Below are 26200 nucleotides of genomic sequence, written 5' to 3' on the forward strand. Positions count from 1 at the left end.
AGCCCCCTTACATCAGAGTGTCCCATCAGCAGCCCCCTTACATCAGAGTGTCCCATCAGCAGCCCCCTTACATCAGAGTGTCCCATCAGCAGCCCCCTTACATTAGGGTGTCCCATTACCAGCCCCCTTACATCAGGGTGTTCCATCAGCAGCCCCCTTACATCAGAGTGTCCCATCAGCAGCCCCCTTACATCAGAGTGTCCCATCAGCAGCCCCCTTACATCAGGGTGTCCCATTACCAGCCCCGTTACACCAGAGTGTCCCATCACCAGCCCCCTTACATCAGAGTGTCCCATCACCAGCTCCCTTACATCAGAGTGTCCCATCAGCAGCCTCCTTACATCAGGGTGTCCCATCAGCAGCCCCCTTACATCAGAGTGTCCCATCAGCACCCCCTTACATCAGAGTGCCCCATCAGCAGCCCCCTTACATTAGGGTGTCCCATTACCAGCCCCCTTACATCAGGGTGTCCCATCAGCAGCCCCCTTACATCAGAGTGTCCCATCAGCAGCCCCCTTACATCAGAGTGTCCCATCAGCAGCCCCCTTACATCAGGGTGTCCCATCACCAGCCCCCTTACATCAGGGTGTCCCATCAGCAGCCCCCTTACATCAGAGTGTCCCATCAGCAGCCCCCTTACATCAGAGTGTCCCATCAGCAGCCCCCTTACATCAGAGTGTCCCATCAGCAGCCCCTTTACATCAGAGTGTCCCATCAGCAGCCCCCTTACATTAGGGTGTCCCATTACCAGCCCCCTTACATCAGGGTGTTCCATCAGCAGCCCCCTTACATCAGAGTGTCCCATCAGCAGCCCCCTTACATCAGAGTGTCCCATCAGCACCCCCTTACATCAGGGTGTCCCATCACCAGCCCCCTTACATCAGGGTGTCCCATCAGCAGCCCCCTTACATCAGAGTGTCCCATCAGCAGCCCCCTTACATCAGAGTGTCCCATCAGCAGCCCCCTTACATCAGAGTGTCCCATCAGCAGCCCCCTTACATCAGGGTGTCCCATTACCAGCCTCCTTACACCAGAGTGTCCCATCACCAACCCCCTTACATCAGAGTGTCCCACTGAGCCATTGGCCCACCGGGAAACTCCCGGTAGTCCCGATGGCCAGTACATGCCTGTTTGGAGCCCACCTAGTGTGAACCGAGCCTACAAGTACTGTCAGTGCATCACAACTCTGAGCGCAAACTGCATTAAGCCTCTTTCACACCATGGTGCAGAGATGTCAGTTTTCGGCGTGCGTTCTGCAAGGGCTCAAAAAAAAAAAACCCCAACGGTTCTCTATGTGCCCTGTTCACACTAATGCAGATTTTTTTTCTGTGCAGGAATCTGCAACGTGTATGCAGTTTTCCGCATGGGGAAAAAAACCTGACGTGCATAAAAACTGATGTCCGTGTACATAAAAATAAGGTAAACTGATATCTCTGCCCAAGTGAAATCTGTGCAGTTTTCCTATCAGTTTTCATGCACATATGGTGTAAACAAGCCCTTAAACTTTGCTGTGATCTTTGCAGACATATAACTTAACCACTTCGCGCCGGGAGGATGTCCTGGGACGGCCTCGAATTCCCGGGGGTATATCTGAATGATGCCTGAGGCCACAGACATCATTCATTTTCAGCCGGTGATTCCCTGCACCATAAGAATGATTATAGCGGCTGTTGCGCCGCTTGATCGTTCTTACGGGCGGCTGGAGGGGACGTCCCCCCCCCACCCCCTCCCGCCACCCTCCGGTGCTTCTACCGACTCACCGCTTCCATCGGTGAGTCGGACACAGGATTCACCGGCCCTCGGATAATGATCATAGAGATTTCCGGTGGAGCAGATGGTCTCCGGAGTCTCTGTGATCGTTCGGAGGCCGGGCGCGATGTTATGACGTCACGCCTGGCCTCTGCATTCAAATAAAGGCGCCGCCTCGGCTGGGAAGCCGTGATCATTTTTATTTTATTTTTTTATTTTTTTATTTTAGGCTTCCCAGCCTAGAGGTGAGATGTGGGGTCTTATTGACCCCACCCCCATATCTCACTGTAAATAGGTCCGATCGTGCCATATTCCTATTACAAGGGATGTTTACATCCCTTGTAATAGGAGTAAAAGTAATCAAATTTTTTATTTTATTTTTAAAGTGTCAAACTAAAAAAATAAAAGTAAAATTAACAATAAAAAAAATAAAAAATTTAAAGCGCCCCTGTCCCCGTGAGCTCGTATGCAGAAGAGAACGCATACGCCCCGCCCACTTATGAAAACGGTGTGCAAACCACACATGTGAGATATCGCTGCGAACATTACAGCGAGAGCAATAATTCTAGCCCTAGACCTCCTCTGTAACGCAAAACATGTAACCAGTAAAAAAAATTTAATGCGTCGCCTATGGGGATTTTTAAATAGCAAAGTTTGGCGCCATTCCAACGAGCGCGTGCAATTTTGAAGCGTGACATGTTGGGTATCTATTTACTCGGCGTATCTTCATCTTTCACGATATGCAAAAAAATTGGGCTTTTTTTGTTTGTTTTTTTAAAGCATTTTTTTCTGAAAAAAACGTGTTCGAAAAATTGCTGCGCAAATACCGTGCGAGATAAAAAGTTGCAACAACCGCCATTGTATTCTCTAGGGTCTTTGCTAAAAAACATATATAATGTTTTGGGGTTCTATGTAATTTTCTAGCAAAAAAAAATTATGAATTTTACATGTAGGAGAGAAATGTCAAAATTGGCCTGGATGTGAAGTGGTTAAAAGAAAAAATTGGGCTAACTTTACTGTTTTTTTTTTTTTTTTAAAGCATTTTTTTCCTGAAAAAAACGTGTTCGAAAAATTGCTGCGCAAATACCGTGCGAGATAAAAAGTTGAAACAACCGCCATTGTATTCTCTAGGGTCTTTACTAAAAAAAAAAAAAAAACATATATAATGTTTTGGGGGTTCTATGTAGTTTTCTAGCAAAAAAAAAATAATGAATTTTGCATGTAGGAGAGAAATGTCAGAATTGGCCTGGGCATGAAGTGGTTAAAAAAAAAAAAAAAAAATCTCCAAGCAAGTCATTTCCTGTAATGTGTTTTCTCATCTGCAAAGGGAAGGGAAACAGCAAATGCTGCAAGTCCTTGTGGGTAATATATGCAGATCTGTGAAGCCAGACCACGCCCTCCGCCTGCACGCTGCACCGTCTGCTCAGTCACGTGGAGGCGGCTGGCTGACACTGCACTGTCATTTGCATATGATTACCCAGAATGCCTCGGTGCTGCTCTAGCAGTCACACACCAGTGTTTGCAAGGTAGGCCTGCTACAGGAAACCCTCAGTCCTCTCTCTTCAACTAACTTGCTTTAAAAAAAGAAAGTCTCTTGTGTCCATTTTGCATTTTATGCTGTTTAATTGTGTTTTTGTTCATTTTTTTAGGCACCATGGCCGCATTTGATCTGAAGGCGGAGAAGGATAAAATCCAGAGGGAGATTGAAGCACTTGAGAGAAGTTTGGGTCCGAATGCTGCAGCGCTCAGTGTGGAAGTGTCCGATTCTGATGACGATTCTGAAGGTCAGCAAACTATAAATGTGTCGCTTTGTTTTATAAATGAAGGAAAATCACGAGCGGGCGCAGTAAGGCAGAGCAAAAAGGATGTTTTGCTTTATCCGTTTATATTTCATACGTTTACAGAGACGCTGTACAGAGAGCGTCAAATCATCGTTTTTTTCAACAGAGCCGTTCTATACGTTCTAATGTCTGAACCGCAGTTACGCGTTGTTGTTATTATTATACATTTATATAGCTCTTGTGCATTTTGTGCTTCTGTAAGAAGAACGTTTTACCATTTAAATCAGTCTGTGTGCCAGGGGGTAGTGATGGGCTCGGGCGTGTTCGCACACCCCACGCGCAGAGCCGGCCAGGAAGTCGGCGCGGCGCTGCGCTAATCACAGGCAGTGAGACATTTTCCCGATGTGCTGCTGCAGAGATCAGGAAATGTCTCATTGCCTGTGATTAGCGCAGCGCTGCGCCGACTTCCTGGCGGGCTCTGCGCGTGGGGCGTGCGAACACGCCCGAGCCTATCGCTGGCCAGGGGAGCTTACACTCTAATCTCCCCCTTAAAGCGGAGTTCCAGCCACAAACGTTTTACAAACACTGGCCGATCCGTCCATCGGATTGGGTGCAGGCGCCGCCATTCTAACTAAGGCCCCTTTCACACTGGGGGCGGTTTTCAGGCGCTACAGCGCTAAAAATAGCTCCTGTGTAGCGCTTGGAAAAAAACAGCCCCCCTTTCACTCCAGTGTGAAAACCCGAGGGGCTTTCACACTGGAGCGGTGCGCTGGCAGGACGGTGAAAAAAAGTCCTGCTAGCCGCATCTTTGGAGCGGTGAAAGGAGCAGTGTATTCGCCGCTCCTACCCATTGAAATCAATGGGACAGTGCGGCTATACCACCGGTGTCCTATCATATAAGGTCCTCCATCCAAAAGTGTCCGCTGCGTACTGCGCATGCGCAGTACACAGGATGACAGATTCCGAAAATTGCCAAGGATGAACGGTGCCTGCACCGTGAGTCCAGGTTCTATCCCCACTATCCAAGTGGACATAGAGTAGGAATATAAAAGAGCCGAGCACAGAGAGGCCGAGCCCGAAGCGTGGCGAGCGAAGCTCGCCCGCGAGGGGCCCTCTAATATTCACAACCCTATGTCCGCTTGGATGGTGGGGCTACCACCTCCACTCACGGAGCAGGCGCCGTTCAGCTTCGGAGATTTTCCGAAGCTTCGTCTGCTCCGTACTGCGCATGCGCAGTATGGGGCAGACACTATATGATGGCCGGACACTATATGGCAGAACACCGGCAAAGCGCTGCTGCAACGGCACTTTGCGGGTGTTTTTAACCCTTTTTCGGCCGCTAGCGGGGGTTAAAACCACCCCGCTAGCGGCCGCAGACCGCCGCTATTTATAGCTGCTCTTTACTGCCGACGTCCGCACCGCCCCAGTGTGAAAGGGGCCTAAGGGAAACCGGCTGTGGAGCCTTGCATTCGCATGGCACTTTGTGAATGGCCAGCTTGTCTTATGGGACACAGACAGGTCCCAGAACACAGCAGGGGGGACTCAAGAGGACATGACGTCCTGCGCCATGGCCCAGCTGGAACAGAAGTACACTTCAGTAGTACTTCAGAAAAAAAAAATGTTTTTAAATATCCAAAAACGAGGGGGTGGTCTTTTTAGTTTAAGACCACCTTTCAAATTGGGTGGAACTCCGCTTTAAACACACTGGTATACGTTTATATAACTCTCACATAGTCCGTGCTGCTGTACAGAGAACATTTTACCATTGACATTGGTCTCCGAACCAGGGGAGCGTGCACTTTAATGTCCTCCCCAAAGGTACAGATTGTTAATATACATTTATATAGCTCTAACATATTCCATGCTGTTGTACAGAAAACATTTTTACCATTTACATTGGTCTCTGCACCACAGGAGCTCACACACTAATGTCCCCACTACAGTCACACACTAGCAGTATTCTACATTTATAGACTTGTAACATATTTTGTGCTACTGTATGGAGAACAGCCTACAGTTGCAGTTCGTGCACCAGAGGAGCTTACACTCTAATGTGTCCCTCGAAGTCACATATAGGGATGAGCTCAGGCGTGTTCGCATGGACCACGGGCAGAGCCCGCCAGGAAGTGAGCGCAGCGCTGCGCTAATCACAGGCAGTGAGACGTTGCTTGATCTCTGCAGCTGCACATCGGGGCAATGTCTCACTGTGAGTGATTAGCGCAGCGCTGCGCCTGAGCTCATCCTTAGTCGCACACTGTTGTGCATTTATATTGGTCTGATATAGTCTGTGCTGCTGTACAGAGAACATTTTACTATTTACATCGGTCCCTGCACCGGGGGGCGCTTACACATCATTGTCCCCTCTACAGTCACACTTTTATTATAATATAACTCTTCGACCCCTTTCACACTACACCGCCCATTGCGTCGGCGGTAAAACGCCGCTATTTTTAGCGGCTTTTTACTGCTGGATTTGGGGCGGATTTGCGGCGCATTTCGGGCGCTAGCGGGGTGCTTTTACCCCCGCTAACGGCCGCGAAAGGGTTAAAACTGCCGGCAATACGCCGCAATGGCGGCGTTTTGCCGGCGGTATTACATCGCTGCCCCATTGATTTCAATGCGGAGCAGCGGTGGAGGAGCGGTAAACACACCACTCCTTCACCGCTCCAAAGAAGCTGCTGGCAGGACTTTTTTCTGACGGGGCTTTCACACTACAAACAGTGGTGCAGCTTCTTTAGGGCGGATTGCAGGCGCTATTTCTAACGCTATAGTGCCTGCAAAACATCCTGGTGTGAAAGGGGTCTAAACATACTTAAACAGTGTTGTACAGAGAACACGGAACGATTCGCATCAAGCTCTGCACCAGAGGAGCAGCTTACGTTCTATTGCCCACCCACAGTCACACACTTATACCTTTTTATTAAAATTAAATCTTCCCAAATTTCCACCTTCGGCAGTTGTCACCAGGGTAGGTCTCCCTTTTGTCACCTCTTGTTCTACTGACAGTTGTTATATTTTAAATTATCCTCCCTCATTTGCTGCCTTGTTCTTCTGGGCAGTGTTGTAGTATTTACACATTTTTATGATATAATATGCATGAGCAGTGGAAGTTTATGATATTCTCTTGTATTTGTTTCTGTGCACATACTAGTTGTATATGGATATTCTTGGGGGGCTGAATTTATTTTTTACAGGAATTCTTTACCTGTTTTGTTGTTCATTATTTGCAGATGATCTTGAAGAACAATTTGATGGAGAATTACAGACAGTAAGCATGCTTAATTTTTTTTTCTGCTGTTTAAAGTAGTATATTGTATAGAATTTATTTATCAAAAAAAAAAAAATGTGGTCACCGTGCTGAGCTGCAGCATGATGGCCAAGACCATACAGCGGTTTACCAGGACAGGTTACACTCAGAACAGGCCTCACCACAGTCGAACAAAGAAGTTGAGGGGTGGGGGGCGGGGTCAGCCTGTCAGTGCTCAGACCATACGCCGCACACTGCATTAAATTGGATGTCCCAAAAGTAAACCTCTTCTAAAGATGCTGCACAAGAAAGCCGACAAGCAGACTAAGCACATGGATTACTGGAACCATGTCCTGTGGTCTGATGAGACCAAGATAAACTTATTTGGTTCAGATGGTGCCAAGCGTGTGTGGCAGAACCAGGTGAGGAGGACAAAGACAAGTATGTTATGCCTACAGTCAAGTATGATGGCGGGAGTGTCATAGTCTGGGGCTGCATGAGTGCTGCCAGCACTGGGGAGCTACAGATCATTGAGGGGACCATGAATACCAATGTGTATTGCGACATACTGAAGCAGAGCATGATCCCCCTCCCTTCAGAGACTGGGCCACAGGGTAGTATTCCAACATAACGACCCCAAACACACCTCCAAGACCACCACTGCCTTGCTAAAGAAGCAGAGGGTAAAGGTGATGGACTGGCCAAGCATGTCTTCAGACCTAAACCCTATTGATCATCTGTGGGGGATCCTCAAATGGAAGGTGGAGGAGCACAAGGTCTCCAACATCCACCAGCTCCATGATGTCATCATGGAGGAGTGGAAGAGGACTCCAGTGGCAACCTGTGATGCTCTGGTGAACTCCATGCCCAAGAGGGTTAAGGCAGTGCTGGAAAATAATGGTGGCCACACAAAATATTAACATTTTGGGCCCAATTTGGACATTTTCACTTAGGGGTGTACTCACTTTTGTTGCCAGCAGTTTAGACATTAATGGCTGTGCGTTGAGTTATTGTAAAGGGAAAGCGAATGTACACTGTTAAACAAGCTGTACACTCACTACTTTACATTTTAGAAAAGTGTAATTTCTTCAGTGTTGTCACATGAAAAGATATAAAAAAAAATTACAAAAATGTGAGGGGTGTACTCACTTTTGTGAGTGCGTGTGCGGAAAAAATACATTATATATAATATCATTTTTTATTTTATTTTTCCTTCATAATTGACTGCTTTGATAAAGCCTCATTAGTTTGAGGCAGGGGGTCAGGGGTTACATCGAATCTAACTATTACTGCTTGTGTCCTTGACCTCACACATTGTCCCAAAGTGTGTATAAGATCAGCAAATGGCGGAGCCCCGTACTTATTCATAATTGTCATGTCCACATCATTCTTTCATTTGACACTGTTATGCACTCTTAGGAACCTGGGGAGGGGGGGGGGGTGTAGTTGACAGGGGGCAACCGCTGTCAGAGTTCAAGTGACATTCTCACTATGGCTGTCAAACGGAGAAGACTCAGATGAAATGGGTAATGCTCAATTTAGGGGAAAGTGTGAATCTTTATCAATCTTATGCCGTGTACACACGATCGAATTGTCCGGCGGAATTGGTACGGCAAACAATGCGGCAAACAATCCGCCGGACTTCATAACGAATGGACTTGGCCACACACGGACACTCCGAAAGTCTGGCGATTTCTAGCGCGATGACGTACAGCACGTACGACAGGACTAGAAAAAGGAAGTTCAATAGCCAGTAGCCAATAGATTCCTTCTCGTATTTGCTTCAGAGCATGCGTCATTCTTAGTCCGCCGGATTAGCACACTGACGAACGGATTGTCTGCTGAAAGCCAAGTCCGGTGGACAAATTTTGAGTCAAAACTACTTTCTAAATCCGCCAGACTTTACGATGGAAAAGTCCGCTGGACCCCACACACGATCGAATTGTCTGGCGTACTGTGGTCCGGCGAACTATTCGATCGTGTGTATGCGACATTAGTTATAATAATTTAAGACTGTTTTTTCATTTTACAAAGGTTCATATTATCTGGTGACTGTGTGTTTACATCACTTAATGCTCTGCTTGCCCATTCTATCTGCCTCTGATTCTATGCCATTTTTCCTCCTTCTGTTAGGATGATGTCACCTGGGAAGATGGCGGGAGCTCGGCAGAGATGTGCCTGCAGATGAACCTTGTATACCAAGCGGTAATAGAGGAGAAACTGCAAGAACTGGAGGTGCTGATCGCACAGAATAAGGAGCAGCAGGTATTGTGGGGGTTATTAGTGGCAAAAGAGGGATTTATTTATGTATAATTCTAGAAATACTTACAAACGCCATAACAGATTGGTACAGATTGGTACCGCTCCAAGACTGCAGTGCCAGACTCCCAGGTTTACACTTTGTATTCAAGTGCTGCCAGAAATGGAGCGCTCCAAAATGTAAGGCCCCTTTCACACTGGGGCAGTTTTCAGGCGTCACAGCGCTAAAAATAGCGCCTGTGTAGAGTCTGAAAGAACCAGCCCCTTGCTTTCACACTGGAGCGGTGCGCTAGCAGGACGGTGAAAAAAGTCCTGCTAGCCGCATCTTTGGAGCGGTGTATTCACTGCTCCTAAACCGCTCCTACCCATTGAAATCAATGGGACAGCACGGCTATACTGCCGGCGCTTTGCGGGCGGTTTTAACCCTTTTTCGGCATACCGCCGCTCAAAGACGGTAAAGCGATGCTAAAAATAGCGGCATTTTGCCGCCGATGCCCGCACCGCCACAGTGAGAAAGGGGCCTAATATTGCATGCAGATACTGCCGCACACTGTGTTCAGCTACAATGTAATGGAAAAACTGGATTTAGCTCCGATCCCAGCCCATCAGTCACATCCTCTGACATGTTTCATCCACATTGGGTCTAATCGTAACCTCTACAGTTAAGCCCAATGTGGGTGAAGAATGTCAAGGGGCATGACAGATGGGCCGGGGTCTGAGCTGAAGCCTGTCTTTCATTTATCTTACCTTGGAGTTGAATGCAGCGTGTGGCGGTATTTGCATGCTGTAGAAATACTTATTTTACTGACTTGTATAGCAATGCATTTTTATACAGCACCATTCACATCAGTCTTTGCACGTGAAGGAGCATACAGACTAATGACCACCTATAGCTACAAAGACAAACATTAGGGTCAGTTTGTTCAGACATATATTAGAGGAGAAATATATGCTTTTGGATTGTGGGAAGAAACCAAAACAGAATCGGTAAGAACTTACAAATTTCAAGCAATGTCCAGTCTAGTATTGGACTTGTGGCCCTGTAAGCCCCTGTACACACGGTCGGACATTCCGACAACCAAGTCAGTCGGAATTTTGTCAGTCGGAATTTTGTCAGTCGGAATTTTGTCAGTCGGAATTTTGTCAGTCGGAATTTTGTCAGTCGGAATTTTGTCAGTCGGAATTTTGTCAGTCGGAATTTTGTCCGAAACTGTTGCATACACACGGTCGGACAAAGTTGTCAGAATGTCCGATCGTTCAGAACGTGATTACGTTATTTCGTTATGACGGGACTATGTTCAGGCTATGTTCATAGCTTTGGTGTAGGAATTTGATCTGAGCATGCGTGGCACTTTGTCCAATCGGAATTCTCTACACATGATCGGAAAAGGTCAGATTGGATCATGTTGTTGGAAAATTTTACCGAAAAGTTGGAAAACTTGGTCCGTCGGATACTCAGACGGAAACAGTCCGATGAAGACCACACACAGTCGGATTATCCGACAAAACGGTCCGATCGGACACATTCCGTCGGAATCTCCGACCGTGTGTACAAGGGCAAAGGCAATAGTGCTGTTCTGATGTTCAGCATGTAGCAAGGCAACATCACCCAATTATCATTTAAGAAAACTAACAATTTTCCATTCCATTCACTGTGACAGTGAGCTATAAGCCAGTGTGCAGGGAACTATGTCCAGTTCCCCAGCACTGCCAGCAAGTTGCTGTGGCAATAAATGTAGAACCTTTGAGTGTAAGCATGAGCTTTTGTGACCGGAGCCTTTTAAAGCGGTAGAAAATTGCAGAAAAAAAACCCTGCAAGACACGAACATACTTGCGTTAGAAAGAGGCTCCCACAGCTCGCCCGGTCACCGCCAAGGGGGCTGACCTGTTCCCTCAGTGTTTCTTCCGGGTTCGTGGGCTCCGGCATTGTGACTTGCCGGAGCCGTAATGACGTCACTGCCGTGCATGCGCACAGGAGTCCTTCGTTCCGGCACGAGCTGCCAGACCTTCAGCACGCATGCACCATTCACGTAAGCAGCTGCATGAAAGGAGAATATCTCCTAAACTGTGTAGGTTAGGGAGATATTCATTGTACCTACAGGTGAGCCTTATTATAGGCTTACCTGTAGGTAAATATTACCAAGTGGACAATACAACTGCTTTAAGGAATCTGGTACAAACTGCTCTCCAGCAGATCTAAAGAAGGGCTGATTAGTTTTGCAAGGTCAAAATGAATCTCCTCTTTATCAACCTGGTGCCCAACCTGTGGCTCTTTGTCACTTCTTGCCGGCTCTAGTCTGTGTTTCCCTGTTGCCCTGTTATAGCAGTGAATTCTAGCAGTCTCATGTAATGGGTCTCCAGTTTAGGACTGTTTTCTGAAGCATGTCCCCAGTCTCCAAAAACACTTATAGCATGTCTGCAGTCTCTGACCATCTCCTGTAGCATGTCAGAAGTCTCTGACTATATCCTGCTGTGTACCTGCTGTCCCCAGGGCCGGACTTACCATTGGCTTGACTGGGCTAAAGCCCATGGGCCCTGTCCAATAGGGGGCCCCGCCAAGATACATAGCTGAGTGTACTTGGCTCGGCTCCGCTCAGTCATTCCCAGTCCCACCCTGCAATGGACATAACACAGGGACTGGGCATGACTGTGAGCCGAGCCGAGTACACTCGGCTCTGCTCGGGACTGCGAGAGGACCCGAGAGCCGCCGAGATACACAGGACTCTGTTTCTCGGTGGCGCCATTTTTAAACTTGGAGACTGCAATGACAAGGCTGCAGATGGAAGGGCAAGGCTGCAGATGGACACTGATAAGGCTACATTGATGGGCATTTAAATGTAATTTTTTTTTTTTTTTCCTTAAACTTTCCTCCTAAACTTGGGGTGCGTGTTATACACCGATAAATACAGTAATGTATAGAAGGTAGGGCCCGAAAGTGACTCAAGCCCAGGGGCCCCCACCACCCTAAGTTCTGCCCCGGCTGCCCCTGACGCTAGATATTCAGTGAAGGGTCCACCATATCAAGAAAATTTACCACCACTGGTCTATCATCAATCTATAGGTGCTCTACACCTTTAGCGAGCTACCAACCACTAGAAAAAAGTCTCTATTTCTTTGAAGAAAAGGCCAGAAAGTGTTTGCTGTTCTTAATAAGCTGAGTCTCACTGTCTGCCCAGATTGGACATATATCTCGCTACCTGCTGTCAGTAAGACTTTTATTATTCTCCATAAGACTTCTGCCTGTCCATGTTCTTTCATGCAACGTTGAAGCAAGCATCATACCATCATATAAAGTATTTTTTGTTAACGTTTTTTAATAAAACTTTTGCAAATTAGCAGGTATGAAAATCTGTATTCTCATTTCAGGAGGAGCTCATGTGGGAACTCGCTGGCCGAAAGACTCAAAGGGCTGGAACCACTAAACTCTACCCATTAAATCTGGCTTTGGGCCATTTCATGAAACCATACTTTAAGGATAAAGTCAGTGGATTGGTGAGTTTTTTTATTTTTTATTTTTTTCTCTCATATAAGGATTTCCCACCTACCTTCTTGCGTTATCTGGGATATTGCTGCCTATATCAGAATGTGAGATGTAATTGCATTTTGTATCTCTTAAATGGGGTTGTTAACCCACAGTGCGCAATTCACACTATTCTCTGTTTATTATTGTAATCTGCCCCTGTGTCTGTGCCTTTATAAAAAAAAAAAAAAAAAAATGCAGCTATGTACCTGATTTCAGAGCGCCACTTGCGCTCATGTGACCGTCCGGCTCTCTCCTCTTTCAGCCTGACAGCTGCAGTGGGTGGGGCCGAGAATTCCCCTGCTGACGGTCACATGAGCGGTGCTCTGAAACCAGGTATATAGCTGCATTTTTTTTTCTTTTTTTGATATGAGGCACTGACATGGGGCAGATTACATTAATAAATAGAGAGCATAGTGTGAATTGCGAACTGTAATTTTAGCAGCAGGAGGGGATGGGCCGGACATGGAGCTGACAGACAGGGAGCGGGCGGAGGAGAAAACAGAAGAGGACAGGAGAGCTGCAGTTGACGGAGGCACGTAAACTGACTGTCAAGGCTCAGCAGCCATGATAAACTGTGGTCAGTTTACAAAGGGGGGGGGGGGCAGAAGCAGGCAGCATCAGCCAGGTATTTCAGGTGTTACAGGGGGCCAAATTACACATCACAAGCACTGTGCTGTTGTTCATGCTTTAAAGGAACAGGATCCATTTATTTTAATTTTTTTAGGGTAACCGACCCTTTAAAATGAATGTGGCTGGCGCTAATAAAGTTGTGTGAAATGCAAATGATAATTATGTGTAAGGTCTGTAAATTCCAGAATTACTTTAACTTTCCTCCCAGGGGCCTCCAGCCAATCAGGAAATGAAAGAAAGAAGTGCCCATATTGTAAAAGCATTTAAAGAACTGATCCACAAGAATTGTAAGTAACACATTCCCTCCCTCTCACCTCTAATGGCCGTGCACACGATCTGAAAATCGGCCGGAAAATACAGATTTTGATCGTACCATGATTGGATTGTTAGTACAGAACTTTTCGAGAGCCGATCATGACAATATATCCAATATTATTTGATCGGACAAGTGCAAAAATTTTCCTCGTACGATACCAGATCGTAAAATTTTCGTTTAGTCAATACAGTTGTCATCCAAAAATACAATACAAGTACATTACAACACATGACATCACTTGCGATTTTGTTTTTTTGTTTTTTTTTCTGTCGTATGAGAATTTTCGTGACTTTAGTAACCTATTCAATTTCTACTTGCGACTATTAAGCGAAAAAAGTCGTACGATCTGTCGTGCAATATTCGGATCGTGTGTACGGGCCATAAAGCTGGTCATACACGGAGCAAAGTCATAGACGCTATCACTTTTGCGCACACCAATCAGTATACCCATTTTGGGTTTTTTCCTTTTTAACAAAAACATGTAGAAGAATACAACCCCTTTCACGCTGAGGCGCTTTACAGGCGCTACAGCGCTAAAAATAGCACCTGTAAAGAGCTGCTCCTGTCTCTCCAATGTGAAAGCCCGAGGGCTTTCACACTGGATTGGTCCGCTGGCAGGACGCTAAAAAAAAAAGTCCTGCAAGCAGCATCTTTTGGAGCTGTGTATACATCGCTCCTGCCAGTTGAACTGAACGGGCGCCACCAGCAAAGCACTGTTGCAGTTGCGCTTTTTGGGAAGTTTTAATCCTTTTTCGGCCGCTCCCGTTAGAGGCCGAAAGCCCCACTAAAAATGGCGGCGCTTTAAACTGATATATATATATATATATATATATATATATATATATATATATATATATATATATATATATATATATATATATATATAAAAAAATTGTATTTATCAGTTTAAAGAGGAAGTAAACCCTGATGGGTTTACTTCCTCTTTTTTTCCCTGCAAAGGTAAAGCATAATGGACTACTATGCATCGCATCGCATCGCATCGCATAGTAGCTCATTATGTGTCACTTACCTGACACAGGAGCCAGCGAAGTCGCCGCTGTCCCCTGTAGTCCGCCGCATCCATGTTGCTTGTGGCGTCTCGCAGCTCCGACGAATCACAGCGGCGCAACCGCGATGACGTCACTCCCGCGCATGCGCACGGGAGTCGCGCCTCGCAGCTCCGCCGCTGTCATACGGCGAAGCCGCGATGACGTCACTCCCGCGCATGCGCACGGGAGTCCACAAATTTGGCAAATCCATTCTTGGATTTGCCGCATTTAGTGCGCCTGCGCGCCGCTGTCTACGGCGCATGCGCCGTAGACAGCGGTGCCCATTTTCGGGCAAATATCTCCTAAACCATATAGGTTTAGGAGATATTGCTTGGACCTACAGGTAAGCCTTAATCTAGGCTTACCTATAGGTCCAAGTTGTTTGGAAGGGTTTACTTCCTCTTTAAAGCGCCGCCATTTTTACAGCATTTCTTCAACAGGGGTTGTAACCATTTAAACACTAAACCTGAAGACATTAAATGCACTTTTTCATTGATAAAATGTTTGTGTCATTTATATATTTATACCACACTTGTTTTCTTGTCCAGGGAAGCCCACAGATAGTTTGGAACTGAGAAAAGCAATTTTCAGCGATACATTACAGAAGTTGCTGCAGCCCAAAATGCTTAAGTAAGTCATGCAATAAAATCTGCATAATCCTATTGTATTTCCATCTTTTGCTCCTTTCAGATGGGCATCAACCATTCAGTCAAAAAAAAAAAAAAAACAGATTTCGTTTGCATCATTATTCAGTTCAATTTATATCAGTCTTTCGTGTGTGTGTGTGTGTGTGTGTGTGTGTGTGTTTTTTTTTTTTCTATCCATGCACTGGTGTCCTTTAAAGTGGTTGTAAACCCTTACAAACCACTTTGACCTACAGGTAAGCCTAGATTAAGGCTTACCTGTAGGTCCAAGAAATATCTCCTAAACCTACACGGTTTAGGAGATATTTTACTAAAATACAGCGACAGCTATCTACGGCGCATAGGCGCACTGAGCGCGGCACCGTCAACGATGAAGATGCCGCGCGTGTCGGCTCCCATGCACATGCGCGGGAGTGACGTCATCGTGGCTTCGCCGAATGACAGCGGCGGAGCAGCGAGACCCACCGAGAAGATGGATGCGCCGGACTACAGGGGACAGCGGTGACTTCGCTGGCTCCTGTGTCAGGTAAGTGACACATAATGGACTACTATGTGATGCGATGCGATGCATAGTAGTCCATTATGCTTTACCTTTGCAGGGAATGAAAGAGGAAGTTAACCCATTAGGGTTTACTTCCTCTTTAAGACTCTCTTTACACTGAGGCGCTATAGCGCCTGCAAAAAGCCTCTCCTGTCTCTTCAGTGTGAAAGCCGGATGGCTATAGCAGTTCGAGGGATAGGACAAACAATTTATAACAGAGGTGTTTTAGAATGATCAGCTTTTTTTATGTAAAACTTTATCCCAAAAGGAACAAAATTTGGTTATGTAACTGCTTAACGACTGTTAGCTGGAGTGTGGCCTCAATTTGTTAGTGTATTTAAACTTGTTAGTATATCTACAGTGCCTTGAAAAAATATTCGTACCCCCTTGAAATTTTCCATGATTTGTCATGTTACAGCCAAAACCTAAATGAACTTTATTTGGATTTTATGTGATGGCCCAACACAAAGTGACACATAATTGTGAAGTGGAAGAAAAATTATAAATGGTTTTCAATTTTTTGTTTTTTTTTGTTTTTACAAATGTGTGAAAAGTGTGACGTGCCTTTGTATTCAGCCCCCCCCCCCCCGAGTCAATACTTTGTAGAACCACCTTTCACTGCAATTATAGCTGCAAGTCTTTTTGGGGGTGTCTCTACCAGCTTTGCACATCTAGAGAGTGACGTTTTTTTTTTTTTTTTTTCCATTCTTTGCAAAATAGCTCAAGCTCTGTCAGATTGGATGGAGAGCATCTGTGAACAGCATTTTTCAAGTCTTGCCACAGATTCTCAATTGGATTTAGGTCTGGACTTTGACTGGGTCATTCTAACACATGAATATGCTTTGATCTAAACCAGGGATATGCAATTAGCGGACTTCCAGCTGTTGCAGAACTACAAGTCCCATGAGGCATAACAAGACTCTGACAGCCACAAAAATGACACCCAGAGGCAGAGGCATCGTGAGACTTGTCCTTTTGCAACAGCTGGAGGTCCACTAATTGCATATCCCTGATCTAAACCATTCCATTGTAGCTCTGGCTGGATGTTTTGGGTTATTGTCCTGCTGAAAGGTGAACCTCCGCCCCGGTCTCAAGTCTTTTGCAGACTCTTAACAGGTTTTTTTTCTAAGATTGCCCTGTTTTTGGCTCCATCCATCTTCCCCATCAACTCTGCAATGGTTTAGATCAAAGCATATTCATGTGTTAAGCCCTGTACACACTATCAGATTTTCTGCTGATTTTTGTCTTCAGATTTACCAAAACCATGTAGTGGAAGGGCCTGCCTGATTGCATACAAACTGAAACCCCTAAGGTTTGACCTCATATTATATGGTTTTCTGTAAATCTGAAGGAAAAAAAATCAGCAGAAAATCTGATACGGTGTATGGGGCTTTAGACTGGCCAGTCAAAGTCCAGACCTAAATCCAATTGAGAATCTGTGACAAGACTTGAACATTGCTGTTCACAGATGCTCTCCATCTAATCTGACAGAGCTTGAGCTATTTTGCAAAGAAGAATTGGGAAAAATGTCACTCTCTAGATGTGCAAAGCTGGTAGAGACATCCCCAAAAATACTTGCAGCTGTAATTGCAGTGAAAGGCGGTTCTACAAAGTATTGACTCAGGGGGGCTGAATACAAATGAACGCCACACTTTTCAGATATTTATTTGTAAAACATTTTTGAAAATCCTTTATCATTTTCCTTCCGCTTCAATTATGTGCCACTTTGTATTGGTTACATAAAATCTCAATAAAATACATTTAAGTTTTTGGTTGTAACATGACATGTGGAAATTTTCAAGGGGTATGAATACTTTTTCAAGGCACATTAACACAACCCCCCACCCCACCCCACCCCACCCCACCCCCAGACTGATAATGCTGCTGTCAAAAATTGTTGTTCCTTCATCCAGAGTGAGGGCACACTTAGCCCTTGTACACACGGTCGGACATTCCAACAACAAAATCCGTTGGATCGTGATGACGTTATTTTGTTACGACGGGACTACATTCAGGCTAGTAGCCAATAGCTTTGGTCTAGGAATTTGATCTGAGCATGCGTGGCTCTTTGTCCGATCGGAATTCTCTACAAGCGATCGGACAAAGTCCGATCAGATCATGTTGTTTGAAAATTTTATAGCCCAGCTCTAAAATGTTGTCGGTCGGATATTCCGATGGAAACAGTCCGATGGAGCCCACACACTGTCGGATTATCCGACAACACGGTCCGATCGGACATTTTCCGTCGGAATGTCCGACCGTGTGTATAAGGGCTTATACAGGTGGTGTGATACTGGCTAGATCACCAGATGAAAACAGAGGGGAAAATGCTTAGAAAAAAGAAAACCAATGCAGCTGCTATATATGCAATTGTTGGGTTTAATACTGCTATAGACTCCCTCGGGTCATGTGCAGAGCTATTCATTGTTTATTTTTTTCAAGTATAACATACTGAACATTTTATTTGTTTAGCCAACTGATATGTTTTAATTAAAATGTGTTCCTTGTAAGAATTAACTGGGAAATGATTCTCTGTAGGATAGAATATCTCCAGCAGAAGTACGATAATGCCAAAAACGACATTGAAAAGAAGATTTTAACAAAGCAGATCCAAGAGGCGGAGCGTGAAATAGATGATATCAAGTGAGAATTTCATATACTTTTTCCATTACTTTTTGAAGCACAACTGGAACTTCAATGTGCTAATGCAATGGATTTACCTCCAGATCATAACTACATTGGTTAGATAGATGGCATAGCACTTGGTCAGCATTTCCACCCATGAAAAATTCCTTGGATCTGTATACAATGAGGGGAATTAACAAAGAGTGGCACACGCATAAAGCCTGCACCACTGTTCTAGATTGAGAAAATAAAGCAGATATTGATCCTAATTTTACAAAGGTGGCACAAGCCATCTTGTTAAAGAGGAAGTAAACCCTGATGGGTTTACTTCCTCTTTGATTCCCTGCAAAGGTAAAGCATAATGGACTACTATGCATCACATCGCATAGTAGCCCATTATGTGTCACTTACCTGACACAGGAGCCATCGAAGTCACCGATGTCCCCTGTAGTCCGGAGCCTCCATCTTCTTGGTGGGTCTCGCTGCTCCGCCGCTGTTATTCGGTGAAGCCGCAATGGCGTCACTCCCGCGCATTCGCACTGGAGCCACCACTCGCGGCATATCGCCGTTGACAGCGGCACGCCGCTGTCTACGGCACATGAACCGTAGACAGCGGTGCCTGTCTTTCGGCAAATATCTCTTAAACCGTGTAGGTTTAGGAGATATTTCTTGGACCTACAGGTAAGCCTTAATCTAGGCTTACCTGTAGGTCAACGTGTGTTGTAAGGGTTTACAACCACTTTAATTGAAAGCGATCTCTGGTCCATTTTCAATGCCACGTCTGATCCAGGCACAAAATAGAGGGCAAGAGAGTTGGAACTGTTTGCTTTAGTTCACTCTGCTGGGCCCCCTTGCCATTCTATGCGTGATCTGCCATGTAGTATGTTCCCTGCATGCGCAGAGCGAGGCATGTGAGCTGTGTGGCAGGTTACTGGCAGGCAGTTCACATCCTGTATGCCATGTAGAGTTTGGGAAGCATCTGCTGCAGTTTTCTATGCTGAAAACTGCCAGAATGACTCATTTTAGGCATGGAACCTGCAATAAAATTTTCACTCTGAAAACCATTTTCACCACTAGCACCAGTTTCCTGCACAATTATAATGGCGCAAAGCATTGTTTCCAACCAATGTGACATGATTAATCGCCCTCCAATGAGTCTTCTGTGTCTTGTCCCCTGGGCTCATATATAGTAGGGATCGCTTTCAGCAGCAGGAAAGACCTAGTGACTTGCAGTGAAATGTGTATGCTTGGAGCCCTATTTTAATGGTCTACAGGTATATGCAGATGTATTCAGTTTTTTATTATTATTTTAAAGACGGTACAGTGCTGATCTTGGTTTTTCTATCTGTTTTTTATTTTTATTTATTTTTATACAAAATTTAATTTTCATTTTTTATATTTTACATTACGCTTGAAGGAAAGTAGGTGTTTTATTGTAATCCTATATTAGTGGAAGTGTTACTTCTGCGCTACCTTTTTAGATTACGTGTGTTAATAGAGATTTGTGGTGTACTATATTGGAGCTGCTGCTAGCGTCAATGCGTGTTCCCACACACTCAGCTTTAGGGAATGTGACAATATGATAGGTGCTGCGCTGCTCAGATGCAGTGCTCAAAATAAACAGTAAAAAATATCACCAATAGATGAATAAATGCAATGAAACAAATGTAAAGGATGGATTTAGTTCAACTCGACAGAATAAGCACTCATGAAGATCGGCACCACATCCCACAAAATTTTTTAAGAGAATATAGTGAAGAGAACAAAGGGATTTTAACTGTGCAGCCCATTTTTCATTTTATGACAAATCATTCAAAATACATTTTTAATTATTTATTTGGCTCAAGATTAAAATTTTCATGCATACATGAACAATACAAACATAATATTAAACAAGACAGTGATGGTCATAAATAATACTGGATAAAGATATTTTATTGCACACTATCCCGACATGTTTCGCAAAAAATTGCTTCCTCATGGGATGTGCGAATATTCCAGCGATTTAAAATATCTAGGTTGAAACAGAAGATACACAAAAATTACAATCAAAACATACATAAGATGTATAGGGATGCACAGGAAAAAAACACACTGACAAGGAACACCAATTGGGTAGCGGGCAACACTGAGCCCCAAGCCACATGACCCACCTCCAAGCGCTGCCAGATAGACACATCGCTAATTAATCCACCCCGCAAGTCTAATGTTGCCAAATAAACCGTAGAGGGCTAAAAATCCAGCTAAAAAAGAAAAGGCGAAAACACTAAAAAAAAAAAATAGATGAGTATATCTACCACAAAAAATATATAGGATTAATACGTTGCCAAAAAGCGCAACAAATGGGGATGAAAATCCTCCAAAGTTAAATGTAAAAACCATATACTCGTATCCAACTCAATGGTGGGAGATCTCAATATGTAGTCCATTAATATATAATTGATGTTATACAGATATAATAGTGCAAAAAAAGTCCAGTAAATGAATCCACATTTTTTTGTGCCTGAAACTGTCACACACTGTGCCGCCCCCCCCCCCCCCCCCCCCACGGTGCTCTATGTTCTCAGGACTCTCAACTCCAGTTGGCTGCCATACAGCATGCATATGATTAGCCTCCCAGATTGGTGTAGTAATTGCCACCTCCTCCTCTGTACCGCTAGGGGGCTCTCCATTAATACCGCCTCCTGGAGTCAATATTTTTGGAGTATTGTGCCTTTAAGACCACGTCCGATTCATGCTACCCACATGCCTTGATCATATACATGGGGAGATATCAAAAAGCCTCTTGCTGTGTAGCATTATGGTTAGGTTAAAAGTTTTAATAAAATTCAATGCACTTACACTTCAAAACGCTTTTAAATGTGTCTCAATACAAAATTCCCAGGCTTCGCTTCCGCATTGACGTCGCTTCCGGTCTGCATCCGCCTCCGCTTGCCCTACGCGTTATGTCACGTGACCAGTGACGTAACATGTAGCTGGTCTGCAGCAGCACTATACTTTCACTTTAGAGGACACGGAAGCAGCAGGGAGAGCCTTTGAGCGGGGGTGGGGGTGGGGCACGTTGAGACCGAGCCTCGCTGTGTCTATGGATGCACTCAGCACAGTTTGGGAAAGGGAAAACGGGTGTACCACCATAGGAAGCAGCTTTCTATGTTGGCACACAAAGAAGAGGAGAAGCCAAGAGCATCGGACCCCAGAAGAGAAGGTTCAGGTCTGCCCTGTGCAATAACATTGCACAGAGCAGGTAAGTATTACATCATCATAATAAATAAATATAAATATATATATATTAGATTTTTTTATTTATTTTTTTATTATCATTTACAACCACTTTAACACTTCAATTTTCTCTTTTATTTATTTTTAGCCAACTTAAGGAGGATGTGTTGCTGGGACAAAGGACCGACTCCCATGATTGGGACAAAATATCCAACATCAATGTAAGTGGTCTTGTTGTTAAGTGTTATATAGCACTGTAATGGGGTTTGTGTATTCCATCGCCAGGATGTGCCATTGTATTTTTCAGTCACGTAGAAAAAGGTTCCTTCCTCCTGCAGAGTTTATACCACATGTGCCAAACGCCAGGCCCGCGGGCTGAATGTGGCCCTCCATGTTATTTAATGGGAAGAGGTATAAGTGGGCAGCCTTTGAAAGATAAAGTATAGAAGCATTTCATTGTTCAGCGTTGGAGTCTGGAATCAATGGCATTCTGAGTCTCTTTTAGCTTGAGTTCTAGCTGCAAGGAGTGTGCATGTTTCTCCTGATATTCAGATGTACACGCCTTCTGAGTAAATTGTTTGATATTCTTTATTCTTTATATAGCTATAAAAATAAGATTTAAGCTGTCTATATATGGATAGATCGAATCGAATCTCGGTTTAGCAGTGACCAACCGAGATTCTATCCTTGTATAGGCAGGCTGATTGTACCCAAGTCGATCCATGGTACAAACCAGCATGTCGGATTTTTAGAATGCAATTATTGCCAGTGGCTATAGCTGTTGGCAGTAATGATTGTGCTCTCCAAGCAGGAACGGCTCCCCGCGATCCCTTGCCGGAATAACACAAAAGCTTCACCGGAGGGATTCCCCCATCAACTCTGACTGTTTTGATGGGGGGGGGGGGAATCTATGCCGAGCAAGGTTGCAGGAATAAAAATAACAATCTATATCTTGCCTAATAATTATAGTGCCTGACTGTGGCAGGAACATTATTGTGTAATCTGCTTTGAGAAGGAAGATTATAGACGGTTCAAATCTCTTGCTGAACGGGAAGATATTCCAACCATTTATGGGAAGGCTGAATGTACTCAAGTTGATTGATTGCCTGTCTATTTTTACATGTAATAATTGCAAGTGGCTGTTATAGTCGCTAGCAATAACCGCTGTCTTCTGACGGGCGGAGATGGCTTCCCCCCCCACCGGGAGAACACAGTGGCTTGGTGGGAAGGATTCCCCTGTCAACACTGACTGTTGATGGGGGAATGAAGTGAAATTTGCACAGACCAGGCTAAGAGTGCCAAGATGCTTGAGCAATGTTATCTCAGCTATACAAAGGTATGTATGAAATGTAAAAAAAAAAAAAAATGCTGTATGCATGCAGGGAACTGGTTTGGAGCCGATGTTGGTCACCTGAACTTAATTCTAGAACTTAGCCCTTGTACACACGGTTGGAGATTCAGACTGAATGTGTCCGATTGGACCGTTTTGTCGGATATTCCGACTGTCCGACGGACCAAGTTTTCCAACTTGTTGGTAAAATTTTCTGACAAAATGCTCCGATCGGAACATACTCCGATCATGTGTAGAGAATTTCGATCGGACAAAGTGCCACGCATGCTCAGATCAAATTCCTACACCAAAGCTATTGGCTACTAGCCTGAACGTAGTCCCGTCATAACGAAATAACATCATCACGTCAGATTTTCCATCAACTTTGTCCGACCGTGTGTATGCAACAATTTCGGACAAAATCCGACGGATTTGGTTGTCGGAATCTCCGACTGTGTGTACAAGGGCTTAGATTTGTGATCCCTGCAGAAGGAAAGAATCAGCTATTCGGAACTTTTTGCTTTTCCTTTTTAAAAAGATCACATAAATGTTTTCCCATTTCTTTTGTTCCCGGCAACCTTCTCCTGTCCCATTAAAGTTTCTCTAGCATTCCGTGTCACAGCTCATCTTCTTCATAGTCTTTGTCATCATTCATTCATCTTGTTTTCAGATGATGGGTGGTAATCGTAGAGCACCAACTCTGTCAGAAATGGCATACAGGGCTTTACCCAGGTTTAGGCCGGATTCACACTTATGGCATTTTTAGTGCTTTTTTTTTTTTTTTTCATTTTGCAGATTTGCACTACAGATCATGTTCCCTAGGAAACCATATTAAATGGACTGTAGTGCAAATCTGCAAAAAGCATTAAAACTGCATAGGTGTGAATCCAGCCTTATGCTAGATTCACACCTAATGCATTTTTAGTGCTTTTTGCAGATTTGCTCTACAAAACGTGTTCCATAGGAAAGCATGTTAATTAGGCTGTAGTGCAAATCTGAAAAAATGCAAAAAGCACTTAAAATGCATAGGTGTGAATCGAGCCTAATGCTGCGTACACACGACCGGACTTTTTGACAGCAAAGGTCAGACGGAACGAGTCCGTCAGTCAATTCGATCGTGTGTGGGCTCCATCGGACCTTTGCTTGCCAAATATCCGGCGGACTTTAGAAATGGAACATGTTTTACATTTTTCCACGAACTCCGCCGGACCGAGAAATCCGTTGTGTGTATGCTAGTCCGACAGACAAAAACTGACGCGAGGGCAGCTATTGGCTACTGGCTATGAACTTCCTTATTCTAGTCCAGTCGTACGTCATCACTTTCGAATCCGTCGGACTTTGGTGTGATTGTGTGTGGCCAAGTCCGTTCATTCGGAAAGTCTGTCGGAACTCCACCGAAAGTCCGTCGGACCTAGTCCCTCGAAAAGTCCGGTCGTGTGTACACTGCATTAGGGTCTCTCAGTGCTCAGAAATGTCAAGACAAAAGGAATGGCTTTTAGGATGTCTGAGAATAGTTCATTCAGCTCAGCAATAGGTTTAATTTCAGTGCTTTTTGTGTAACATTTTTCTGTTTTTGCACCCAATAATTCCTGTCCAGTTTGAAGGAATTCACACCCCGGAGAGACTGTGCAGAATTTGGCACAACGATGAGCACCCGCACATCAACAAAGAGGTCTGGTCAGAAGAAGAGATCGAAAAATTGAAGGAGATCGCAAAGGATCATAACTTTGTCGACTGGCAAGCGATCGCACAGGAATTGGGGGTCAGTGCTCAGCAGTTACAGACAAAAATATAATGGCACTCAGACTGCTAGTAGAATGTTTTCTTTCCACGGATGAGCTAAACAAACTAGACTCGATCTTTTTAAAATGTAGGTGAAACTGTCAGCCATTTTAAACCTTTTTAACCACTTTCAGACCGGACCATTTTGCTGGTAAATGACCAGAGGTCTTTTTACACTTTGGCACTGCGCTGCTTTAACTGGTAATTGCGCGGTCATGCAATGTTGTACCCAAACAAAATTTGCGTCCTTTTCTTCCCACAAATAGAGCTTTCTTTTGATGGTATTTGATTGCCTCTGCGATTTTTATTTTTTGCGATATAAATGGAAAAAGACCGCAAATTTTGAAAAAAAATGATATTTTCTACTTTTTGTTATTAGAAAAATCCAATAAATTCAATTTTAGTCATACATTTAGGCCAAAATGTATTCAGCCACATGTCTTTGGTAAAAAAAAAGTCAATAACTGTATATTTATTGGTTTGCGCAAAAGTTGTCACATCTACAAACTAAGGTACGTTTTCTGGAATTTACGCAGCTTTTAGTTTACGACTGCCTATCTCAGTTCTTGAGGTGCTAAAATGGCAGGGCAGTACAAAACCCCCCCAAATGACCCCATTTTGGAAAGTAGACCCCCTAAGGAAATTGATAAGTGGCATGTTGAGCCCATCGAATATTTTATTTTTTTGCCTCAAGCGATTGAATAATGACAAAAAAATAATTTTATTTTTTTTTTTACACAAAGTTGTCACTAAATGATATATTGCTCACACATGCTATGGGCATATGTGAAATGACACCCCAAAATAAATTCTGCTGCTTCTCCTGAGTACGGGGATACCACATATGTGGGACTTTTTGGGAGCCTAGCCGCGTACGGGGCCCCGAAAACCAAGAACCGCCTTCAGGTTTTCTAAGGGCGTAAATATTTGACTTCACTCCTCACTACCTATTACAGTTTTGAAGGCCATAAAATGCCAAGATGGCACAAAACCCCCACAAATGACCCCATTTTAGAAAGTAGACACCCCAAGCTATTTGCTGAGAGGCATGTTGAGTCCATGGAATATTTTATATTTTGCCACAAGTTGCGGGAAAATTACAAACTTTTTTTTTTTTTCACAAAGTTGTCACTAAATGATATATTGCTCATGCATGCCATGGGCATATGTGAAATGACACCCCAAAATAAATTCTGCTGCTTCTCCTGAGTACGGGGATACCACATATGTGGGACTTTTTGGGAGCCTAGCCGCGTACGGGGCCCCAAAAACCAAGCACCGCCTTCAGGCTTTCTAAGGGCGTTACAGTTTTGAAGGCCATAAAATGCCAAGATGGCACAAACCCCCCCAAATGACCCCATTTTGGAAAGTAGACACCCCTAAATTTAGGGGTACACTAGTGAGACTAGGTAATAAATGGCGGGTGCCCTGAAACTATAAAAAAAATAACTAACCAACCAGCGTCACCTGTAACAGTTATATGGTGATCACTGGTGAAAGGGTTA

The 26200-nt window shown here is 44.4% G+C and overlaps 2 protein-coding genes across 3 annotated transcripts in view; one reads left to right on the forward strand and one right to left on the reverse strand.

Annotated features, from left to right (window-relative positions):
• Positions 1 to 26200, reverse strand: part of STKLD1 (serine/threonine kinase like domain containing 1) — a 133924-nt gene that overhangs the window by 78984 nt on the left and 28740 nt on the right. The window lies entirely within an intron of this gene.
• SNAPC4 (small nuclear RNA activating complex polypeptide 4) overlaps positions 3233 to 26200 on the forward strand; it is a 65287-nt gene continuing 42319 nt past the window's right edge. Inside the window, exons 1-10 of the mRNA XM_077468196.1 lie at positions 3233 to 3275; positions 3399 to 3533; positions 6761 to 6798; positions 8911 to 9042; positions 12403 to 12528; positions 13398 to 13476; positions 15103 to 15184; positions 18278 to 18382; positions 21732 to 21804; positions 24511 to 24675. Coding sequence (XP_077324322.1) covers positions 3404 to 3533; positions 6761 to 6798; positions 8911 to 9042; positions 12403 to 12528; positions 13398 to 13476; positions 15103 to 15184; positions 18278 to 18382; positions 21732 to 21804; positions 24511 to 24675 — 930 coding nt within the window. The 5' untranslated portion in view covers positions 3233 to 3275; positions 3399 to 3403. The remainder of the gene's footprint in view (positions 3276 to 3398; positions 3534 to 6760; positions 6799 to 8910; positions 9043 to 12402; positions 12529 to 13397; positions 13477 to 15102; positions 15185 to 18277; positions 18383 to 21731; positions 21805 to 24510; positions 24676 to 26200) is intronic.

This window comes from Lithobates pipiens, unplaced genomic scaffold, assembly GCF_037356315.1.
Source record: "Lithobates pipiens isolate NorthernLeopardFrog02 unplaced genomic scaffold, aLitPip1_a1.2 Scaffold_11, whole genome shotgun sequence".
Lineage (NCBI taxonomy): Eukaryota > Metazoa > Chordata > Amphibia > Anura > Ranidae > Lithobates > Lithobates pipiens.